Below are 10,627 nucleotides of genomic sequence, written 5' to 3' on the forward strand. Positions count from 1 at the left end.
CTTCTTCTTCTTCTCCTCTTCTCCTCCTCTTCCTCCTCCTCCTCCCCCTCCTCCTCTCTTCCTCCTCCTTCTCCTTCCATTTTGAGGAAGAGACTCACTAAGTTTCCCAGGCTAACCTCAAGCTCGTACTCGCCCTACCTCAGCTTCCTGAATGCTGGGGTTAGAGGCGTGCATTCCAGATTGGATTGGATTTTGGAACTGGCTCCTCACTTCTGACCTCCTCCTCCTCTTCAGGTTTCTGTGCTGTTCTCCGAGGCTGCTGACCGAGCTATTACAGATTACTGAGGCAATGGTTCTTCTGGACCTGTGTTCGGTCTCTCATACTGCTCACTTTGTTTTTCCTAAATACCAAACTTCAGTGTTTGGCTTTTCTATGCACACGGCTTTCCAGCAAGTTCCCAGGTAACCTTTGAAGCATTAGCTGCTATGGAAAGCTGGTTTTTTAAAAATCTTTTTGTTTCCACCCACTATTTCCTTGCTTTTCTTACTACTCGCAACTAACTGCATTGACTTCTACCTAAGAATAGCAACACTTATAGTCTAAAGTATTTGTAAAGATCAGTGAGGAAATCCACGCAGTTACCAGCTCAGAGCCCGGCCCATGGCGAGTGCTCAAATCGGAGGTCATTTGCTTATTACTTTCCCTTTCATATTCTCGTGTCTTATTTACCATCTTCTTGGGTGAGGGAAGTGCCTCTTTTGTTAAATCTGACTTTGCATATATGAATGCGTTAGAAGATTAGAAAATCTGAATTCAGAATCAGCTAATCAGTACATATTAATTGAAGGCAATTTGTGGCAGGCATCATGCTAATTTTTTTAAATATTAAAAAATTAAAATCCAAGCTGGGTCTGGTGGCACACACCCGTAAGCCCAGCACTTGGGAGACTGAGGCAGGGAGGTCGTGAGTTGGGGGCCAGGTCGGTGCTACACAGCAAGATCAAGGCCAGCCTGAGCTGCACAGCAAGACCCTATCTCAAGAATCAAAAACCCCAAATCCTCAACCGAAAACCTGAAATCCTTACAGCAGGGCTGTGAGGTGGATGTGTTTCCTTTTCACAGAGGAGGAAGTTGAGATTCGGTGAGATACAATGAATCCCCGAGCTCACAAAGTGACAAAACTGGGCTAAAGCTCAGTCGGATGCTACAGCACGTCGTGATCACACGACGTGCTGGGCGCTGTGCTAAGATTTGGATGTACGTCACTGCGTTTTCAGGCATCACAGCGTTAGCCTGACTATCACCTATGAGCTAGTTATTACTTACAAAAGAGCTTCATAGAAGGGAAACGTTTGCTTTCCTAAGACCATACAGCAGATAAGCAATGCAGATGGAATCTGAGATCATTTATTCACTAATGTGGAGACATTTATATATTATTTTAAATTCATGCCTAGTAAAGTATTGTAAGTAAGAGACTTGGAGAATCTGTTTTGATATGTAATTTGTATATAATCCATATATGGCCTCTAAGCAAATAAGCATTTCTAAAGTACTTGGAAGGGATTAAAAACAGCTTTCTTCTTAGGCTGTTTCCATGTTCTCTGTTGCTTTATATGTTTATCTGTTTAGTAAATCACTTTTCTTTGAATATCATAGAGCAAGTTGTCCACTCCCAGTCAGGAACATCCCCACTAAGGGACTGAATTCAAATTACAAAGGGTTCTTAGCAAAGGACCCAGGAACGCCTGAACTCGACTTTGTCCTTTGGATTCCAATGCTGCCAGTTCAGTCCTTATAGCACTGGCCACGCTCGGGAGCTAGGCTGCCCATGACTGCCATGTGCTGGCTCCCTAGATGCCACATTTTCATGCCTGTGATGCCCCCTTGGGGGTGTCAGGCCCCCACCTCAATCTAAGAGATCAGGAACCCGTAGAACTTGGGAGCTGCCACGGTAACGCCGAGGTGAGTGGCAGAGCTGCCGTGGTCAGACCGTGGTCAGACCGTGGCCAGACCATGGCCACAGTGGCACAGTAGAGCAGACAGTGCTGGCAACAGCTCGCCTTTGAGCAGGTCTTACCACTTTGCTTCCACACCCACCACCTGCCACCTGCATTGACACTCACGGTTTTGGAGAGGGAGCTGGGGTAGGGCAGTGACTCACTTGTGTGCTTGAGGAAACCGAGACCCTGGGTGACGCAGGTGAGAGAACTCAGGAGCCGCTATTTCCAGTAGTCAGGAGCCTCAGCTACACCAGCAAGAATGAGGGGACAGCCGGAGGTGACACTTGGTTGTGTAACAACTGATGGCCAGAAGAGCGTGCAGGCCCAGTGCAGGGAAGGGCCTTGGAGGCGCCAGGGCACGCCTGTCAGAAGAGGTGTTGGGTGTGAGTTTCAAGGAAAGCTGCAGGGAAACATTGACTTTTTAAAAATTCCCTGTACTAGGGATTGAACCCTGCCAGGGCCTCCTCACCGAGTCCATCTCGAGCTTTTGTAAGACGTAAAACAAAAACCAACCTTTTAGACTAGGTCTCATTAAGGTACCCAGCCTGGGCTTGAATTTGGGGTCCTCTTGAGTTCTGGGATTACAGGCATGTGCCTCTGCCCCCAGCCAAATAGTGGCGGAGTATAGCTGTGGCCGTAAGCTGCTGTTCAGGCCGCCCCTACCCACTGTCTTCTCTTCTCTACAGAGTTTAAAGAGGCCTTTTCATTGTTTGACCGGACCCCAGTTGGCGAGATGAAGATAACGTATGGGCAGTGCGGGGATGTGCTGCGGGCCCTGGGCCAGAACCCCACAAATGCCGAGGTGCTGCGTGTCCTGGGCAAGCCCAAACCGGAAGGTCAGTGGGCCCCTGGCTAACGCAGTCTTAGTATGCTGTGTTCCCTGCGTCCTGGGTTGGTCTGGGTTGGTCTCCCCTGAACCTCACTCTCTCTTCTGCCCTTTATCGCTTTAGGGGCCAGGCTATCCTTGTGCTATTTTAAGAGCTTACCTAGAAACCCTGACACTCAGTTAATCCTCGATAAACATGGCTGGGATTGGTCTTTGTTCCCTTGCTGTGACTGGGAGTGTGGAGGAGTGGTGTCTCCCTTGACTCCTGTCCCCACCCACCCTGCTTAGGCAGACACAGGGCCTGGGGCTTGATCCCTGGTGTGTCCTGAAGCTGGGCGTGGTGGCGTGCGCCTGTAATCCCAGCACTTGGGAGGCTGAAAACAGGAGGGTCACTACGAGTCCCATCTGTAGTGAGACCCTGCAGATCCTGTACTAAATACAAAACAAAAACAAAATCAGGGGCCGGGAGATGGCTCAGTAGAATAAGCGTTTGCCTGGCAAGCACAAGGGCTTGAGTTCAATCCCTGGTTCTACCAAAAAAAAAAAAAAAAAAGAAAACAAAATCAACTTTTAAAAACCCACATTTTATTTCTAATAATGGTTAGAGCACTGAGGTTGGGGAAGTATTTATTTAAATTATTTGTTTAATATAAATTAGAGCAGATTCAAAATTAGCTCCATAATGAGGCCTTTTTTGTGTATTTGTACCGAAATGTGACGGATTTTGGTGTGAGCATTTAGAAAGTTTAGCGAGCATATGTATTCTACTCATCAACTCTATCTGCCATCCGCAGTACTAAGGCCAGCAGCGGCCTCGGCACACACAGCGCCGAGGCGTAGAGCGAAGCAGTGGCCAGGCAGGGCCACGCGCGAGTCCGGCAGGGCCGGACTGTCTGTAGATGCTGCTTGGGATTTCTGCTGGTGCCTGCGTCCTCTGTCTGGCTTCTTTCCTTTCTGCTCTAGCTGGAGATTCAGTAGTTGGAGGGTGAGCAGTGTGGGCGGGAGCGGTCCTGCGGGCCGGCGCTTTGGCCAGTCAGCAGGGCTTCTTCCAAGCCAACAGGTATCTTGGCTTCTTCCACCTTAGGAGCTTTGTGAGTGTCTAGGAAAGAAATACATGCCAAACCTTGTGATATTTAAGAGTAAAAAAAAAAAAAAATCAATTTAGCCAGGTGTGGTGGTGCACACCTATAATTCCATCACGTGGGCAGCTGAGGTAGGAGGATCACTGTGAGTTCAAGACCAGCCTAGGCTACAAAGTGAGCTCAAGGCCAGCCTGAACTGCACAGCGAGACCCAGTCTCAAAAAGATAAAAAATAAATTAAAACAATCAATTGAAAGCTTTCAGCATACTACAGTATGGGGGAAAATAGTTCTATTCACAAGTGAATGGGAATTTATGAGAACTATTGATTCCAAGCATTTTAGGAAGTATGGCTTAGTAGTAGTACTGTACCCAAATGCAGAGCTATGCAAAAATTTAGGTATGTTTGTATGTATTCTTTGCATTGCTGGGGATCACATCAAATCTTGCACATGCTTGGCAAACACTCTACCACTGAGCTGTTCCCTTAGGCCAACATTCATTTTGTCCTTGCTACCAGTTTAGCTCTGTGACTGTACACCTGTCACAAGTCAAGAGTCTACACTGTAGATGTGAAGCCTGCCTGTGGGGCCCTCTGGCCCCCCAATCTTGCTGGCCGCCCTGGGCTCCTCTGCCTCTCGGGCCACCTGGAGCTCAGGGGTCTGGGTGCAGTGCCGGATCCCTTTTTCTTCTGTTCTGCTCTTTTCAGTAGGAGTAAGAGCCCAGCGCCCCAGGCTGCTGAGCCCCACACCGCTTTCTTTGCTCCGTGGGCAGCTCTGCGCCCTCGGGGTCACGACTGGGCGGCGGTCTGGAAGCAGCGACAGCCTCAGCCCTGGATCTGCCCGGAGGGGGATGCCCCGCCTGGGCCCTGGAGCACCCACCCACTCGCGCTGTTTTCTCTGTCCTTCCATGGCTGCCGAAAGAGATGAGCGCCAAGATGCTGGACTTCGAGACCTTCCTGCCCATCCTGCAGCACATCTCCCGCAACAAGGAGCAGGGCACCTACGAAGACTTCGTGGAGGGGCTGCGCGTCTTCGACAAGGAGAGCAACGGCACCGTCATGGGTGCCGAGCTTCGGCACGTCCTTGCCACCCTGGGTATGCCACGTGGGCAGAAGCGAGGCCCGCGTGGGAGGGATGGGTACTGGGGGTTGCCGAGGCGACGTCCCTGCCCGCGGAGGGAGCTGGTGATCCCCGCCGTCCTCAGGTCGCGTCTTCAGGTGTCAGGTCACGTCCTAATCTAGGCCTTATTTATTTATTTACTTTTCTTAGAAATTGCTTTATTTTTCATCAGCCTCATTCCCATTTTGCTTAAGCGTTGGCAGAACCGCTCAAGACCACTCGGGGGTGGGGGCTGCAGACCAACCTTCTGTGGCGGGCTGAGCACCCCGGAGCTCAGGAGAGCGACCTCCTGCCTCTGGGCTTGCTGGGCAGCACTGGGCTTAACACCACGAGAGGCGCCAGCAGAGCAGGATCGTGTTGAGACCTGAGGGCGTGGGGGCTCCTGCGCTTGGCTTGCCTCAGCTGTAGCGCCGGGTAGGGCTTGGGAGCTTTCGGGGGCGGGCAGGGCCTCGGGACCCTCGGGCCAGCCGGCTGAAGCCTGTGGGAGAGGCTTGCCGCGAACGCCCCAGCTCCCAAGTCTCAGGGGCCCTGGTTTTCCTGTGCCTTATCTGCTGTTTGGAATTACGCGTCCATCATCTCCCAACCCATCCCAGGAGAGAAGATGACCGAAGCTGAAGTGGAGCAGCTGCTGTCCGGGCAGGAAGATGCCAATGGCTGCATCAATTACGAAGGTACCAGGGCGCCTTGCTCCCTGGGCCCCGGAGGCCAGCACAGGCAGGGCTTGGGTGGGTGGGTCTGGGGGTTCCCGATGTGTACATCAGCTGGGGGTGGGTGGCTCGCTGCGTTGTTCTTTCCCATCTTGGGAGTGAACGTCCCGGTGTAGTGGGAGGAGGAGGAATTTTTTTCTGTTTGTCTTTTTGAGACAGGGTCTCACTCTAGTTCAGGCTGGCCTTGAGCCCACTGTTTAGCCCAGGCTGCTCTCAAACTCGCAACAATCCTCCTGCCTCAGCCTCCCGAGTGCTGGGATCACAGGCGTGCGCCACCACACACAGCTTGAGAAAGATAAATTTTGAAGCTAGCTCTGTGATATGTCAGCTGTGTGAGCCTGGTTATGTCACTCACCCTCTCTGAGCCTCAGTCTTGTCACCTGAGCAGTGAGGGGGTCACCAGCACTTTTCTCGGCTGTGGGTGTTTGTAGAAATGGTGCAGCTCATTCATCTGTGTTGAGTTTCAACACAAGAGGTAGACACAGCAGAACTTAGGTGTGTTCCCTCTTCTACTTCCCCCCAGCTACCTTCAAATAAGAGAAAGACTTACAGTCCTGGGAGAGGGTATCGGGAAGGCTGGAAGGGAAGCGCGGAGGGAGGTGGCAGGGAAGTGCTGCGCTGAGGGGCAGCGCAGTACCTGGCTGAGCCTTCCTTTCCCCCCAGCCTTTGTCAAGCACATCATGTCTGGATAAAGCAGATTCCTAAGGAGTAAGTACAGCAGCTCCCCCGGCCCTTAGGGGGGCCTGGGGAAGATGCCACCTGCCCCAGAGGGCTCGGGCTGTAGGCCTGGCCCTTTAGAGAGCACCCCATGGGTCAGGGTGTGTGCTAGCCTGCCCCCCACCCCCCTCTCCCTTGCGCTCCTGGCGCTGGTGCCGCCCTCATTCCCTTCCTGCCCTGCCTCCCTGCATGTCCTGCCTTTCTGTACCGTCTTGGTCCTTACTGTCACGCCCTCCTGTTGCTCCCAGAGCCTGTCAGGCCTGGGCCCCCTGCATAGGCTCTTGGGTATAAAAAGCCACATTGCCTGTGGAAGAGAGAGTGGCAAGAGCCTGTGTCCCTGACCCTGTTCCTCTTCACGCCATCCCTGGGCTCCCTGGGTGCAGCACCATCTGGGCGGCGGTAAGGGTTGGGGTGAGGGCTGCGCAGAGGAGGGTGACCTGCCTTCTCCAGGTGGTGCTTTCTTTCAGGAGCCTGGCCCTCGGCCTGGGCTGCCCCAAGTGAGTTGGCAGGAGGCCCGCAGTGACTGAGAGAGCACCCTGGACGTGTCGCTGCGCCAGCCCAAGGACCTGACAGCCCTTAGCCCTTCTGGAAAATAAAGAGCTCGCAAGGCTGGGCCAAGTTCCCTGATTCTCACTTGTCTCTGAGCTATTTTTATTTAGTTAGTTTTTAAAATTTTTCAAGCCATAACCATTTAATTCAGGTCACAAAACTTGAGATGCACACCTAACATATAACCATCTTATATTATCTAACTGCAAATAAAGTTTCTTTGCAGGACATCAGTGCAACTAAGTTGGAGTTCTCTAAATAAACTTCTAATGCCGTTCTTAAAGTATTATAAATAGACTATATTGAAAATAAACTTAAACATTACTTTTTTTTTTTACTTTTTTTATTTTTAAGACTAATGAGATTCGATCCCCCATGTGCCGTGCCAGCCCCATTCCCGGAGCATGCTGAGATTGGGCGTGTGGTGCACGTCTGTAAACCCAGTACTTGGGAGGCTGTAAACAGGAGAATCACTACAAGTCCAATCTACGTAGTGAGATCCTGAACACCCTGTAGACCCTACCCTAATACAGAAAAAAAAAAAAAAAAAAAGACTACTGTAAATGATGAGGTAAAATAGACTTCAGCAGTTTTCTTAGCCCTAGACCCCTAAACTAAGTTTGCGCTGACTTTCAATATTGGTGTCTTTTTAGGAATGAGAGATCTGTGTTGCTGAGCGCCCGCTCTTTAATGCAGAGACTTATGCTTACTTTTTCAAATGGTTCTATCTCACAAACACATAAGCCCTTAGCAGACCCCTAACAAAAGACCAATTTTTTTTTTTTTTTTTGGCGGAACTGGGGATTGAACTCAGGCCCTTCTTGCGCTTGCCAAGGAAGCGCTTATTCCACTGAGCCATCTCTCTGGCCCCAAAAGACCAGTTTGTAAAACTGGGCCACTTTAATGTTTTTACAATTTAATAAATAGTTTTCTTGATGAATGTAGTCATGAGAGTTGTTCAGCGAAATTCAAGTTATGGTTTTCCTGCCTAGTCTGTAGTCTTCAATAAGTGTAAGAAGTTACTTATGAAACACCTGTCAGGCTAGGAGGACTGCGCTGATGCGTCCATCATTTGCGGGATTGCTGTCACCTGGGCACGCTGACCCCAGATCACCTTGCCCCCTTGCGTCACAGGCCCAACTCGCTCACGTTCACCTCAGTCACTGTTCCTCTGGTAATCACACCCAAAGTTGTACACAGTGGCGATGAGGGATTCTTTCTCACACCAACTATTGGCAGGCAGAAGGCGGCTTTCAGTTCAGGATGTGCTACACGGGCCTTCTTAAAACATGAGCCCACTGGCCTAATGGATCTTTCATATTTAGCTGGTTTTCTTGTAAAGCCATCTCCAACAGAGCAGACTTTAGCAACCACCCTCTTCCATGCTTTTTTCTCTTTCCAGTACGAATAACTTTTAATACTTCCGTTTCTCCTTGGGCACCAACTTTGGGCAGAGGAACTTTCCATTTTCCTGCCTTTTCTTTTAGTTTCTGTTTAATCACGTTGGAAAGTACTTTTGCATGAGACTGTCCCTCTCCCTGCAGCGAGCAGGCAGGTCCTGCTCCTTGGGGAGGCTTTTCATCATTCTTTTGTTTGGTGTTTCTCTTTTCATGCATCTTGATAGTCTTCTTCATTTGTAATTTCTCTGTATGATTCTGTTTGTGGTGGAGCTCAGCCTTCAGGCCAGTCTTTTTTTTTTTTTTGCCTTCTTTGAGCTTTCAGGAGCCTCTCAGCTTTCCTTCTTTCTCTTTTTCTCATGGTGATCCTAGGGGGATCCATAGCGTTTGCGGCGTCAATATACTCATTCTGTGGCATGATGACAGCTGTAGAGCCGCCGAGGGTGGCCTCAGGTGTGCAAAGAAAAGTCCTAACTTTGGGGTGTCCCAGATGTACCTCTGAGCTATTTTTTAAAAAGCTAATTATACAGTAAATTAATTAATATCAGCACGTGGAAGATTTTTACCCGAAGCCTCTTGTGCACTCAGAGCTGGGTGCCAAAAGCCTGTGAACCTAGAATTCTTGGGGTCACACGCATGAGTCAGAGCCCTGGAGCCGTCTGTGCATAGGGACCTCTCTACCTCACTCTACCCCCGGGTTGGGGCCAGGGAGGGGGACTCAAGGAGCCAGTCAGGGATTTCTCAAAATTTCTCTTGCTGTTGGTTGTTATTTCTGGTACTGAGAACTGAACAGGGCCTCGTGCCTGGTAGGCATATGCTCTACCACTGAGCTAGCTAGATCCATAGATCTTTTATATTTTATTTTATCTTCTTTTTTTTTTTAGATAGGGTCTTGCTATGTAGTTCAGACTAGCATTGAACCCACTTTGTAGCCCAAGCCTCCACATCTAGCTTAGTATGATTTTATCTTGAGACCTGGTCTTTCTAAATTGCCCGAGGTGGCCTTGAATGTGTGACCCACCTGACTTGGTCCTCCAACTGGGTGGGATTGTTTTTGTTTATTATTATTTTTTATTTATTTTTACAATTTTCTTTTATTTTGAAGAGTAAAAGCAAGAGCAAGAAAAACAAAAGCTAAGACAGAAACAAGGTAACTTGCAACAATACACACATCACAGATTTTTAAAAAAATTTTTTTTGGCAGAACCGGGGATTGAACTCAGGCCCTTGCGCTTGCCAGGGAAGCGCTTATTCCACTGAGCCATCTCCCCGGCCCCACACATTACAGATTTTCAAAACAAGAATATCTGACCAACAGTGATTGATATATAATCTGTTTTCACGGTGAAATCTGTTGCTCAGATTAACAGATATAGTTATGCAAGATGGGCATATAATTGAATATTACCACATGCTTCCAAGAAATTTAAATTTTTGTTCTTGTCTCTCATTTTCTTTTATTTAAAAATTACTTTAAAGACAGTATAGTAATATTTAATATGACATTAGAAATGGTACACATTCAGAAGACCAAGATGACAGATATTTCAAGCATGGTTTTAGTATTACTCATTGCTGTCCTCAGTGTAGTTGCTTAGTTTATAGATATCAACATATAGTTACTCACAGTGAGAATTCTGCCCATTAATGGCTATTTTTAAAAACCTGATGGAAATTCTTAGGACTATTGACTTATCCATCTTGTAAATATACATGTATGGTTTTGCCTCTAACTTATTTCCTAACTTTTCTCCTTTCTGTTGTTAAATCCTTGGGCACCAACTTTGGGCAGTTCTGTTTCTTTCCATTTAATTGTGTCTGTTATGCCTTTCAGTTTTTATTTCTTTTGTAAGTTCTTACACTAGGGAGACAATATGATATTGTCTGGTTTATTTCACTTATGAGTATAGCCTCAAGTTCTCCACTTAGCTATGAAAGCTTTGAGTTTGTTTTTCTTTATAGCTGAGTATTATTCCATTGTATAAAAATACCACCTCTTTTTCATCCATTCCTCAGGTGATGGGCATTTTGGTTGCTTCCAAGATTTGGCTATGACAAATTGTGCTGCTATAGACATAGGTGCATATATATCACTATGATATGATGTTTTCAGTTCTTTTGGGAAAATTGCCAGTAGGGGGATAGCTGGATTGAATGGGATTTCCAGTCCTAGTTTCTTAAGGAGTCTCTACACTGATGTCCATAATGGTTGCACCAGTCTACACTCCCACCAGCAGTGGAGAAGGGTTCCTTTTTTCCCACAGCCTCTCCAACATTTGTTGCTG

The 10,627-nt window shown here is 48.3% G+C and overlaps 1 protein-coding gene across 2 annotated transcripts in view; it reads left to right on the top strand.

The window, feature by feature from the left end:
- The window catches only part of Myl4 (myosin light chain 4), a 15,023-nt gene extending 8,000 nt beyond the window's left edge, over positions 1-7,023 (top strand). Inside the window, exons 3-7 of one of the 2 annotated variants that reach the window (XM_023714048.1) lie at positions 2,631-2,780; positions 4,775-4,948; positions 5,566-5,643; positions 6,343-6,387; positions 6,847-7,023. In XM_023714048.1, coding sequence (XP_023569816.1) covers positions 2,631-2,780; positions 4,775-4,948; positions 5,566-5,643; positions 6,343-6,371 — 431 coding nt within the window. In that variant the 3' untranslated portion in view covers positions 6,372-6,387; positions 6,847-7,023. The remainder of the gene's footprint in view (positions 1-2,630; positions 2,781-4,774; positions 4,949-5,565; positions 5,644-6,342; positions 6,388-6,846) is intronic. The other variant, XM_004630000.3, reaches the window with a different exon arrangement.
- Positions 7,024-10,627: the final 3,604 nt, after the last annotated feature.

This window comes from Octodon degus, unplaced genomic scaffold, assembly GCF_000260255.1.
Source record: "Octodon degus isolate 3935 unplaced genomic scaffold, OctDeg1.0 scaffold00033, whole genome shotgun sequence".
Lineage (NCBI taxonomy): Eukaryota > Metazoa > Chordata > Mammalia > Rodentia > Octodontidae > Octodon > Octodon degus.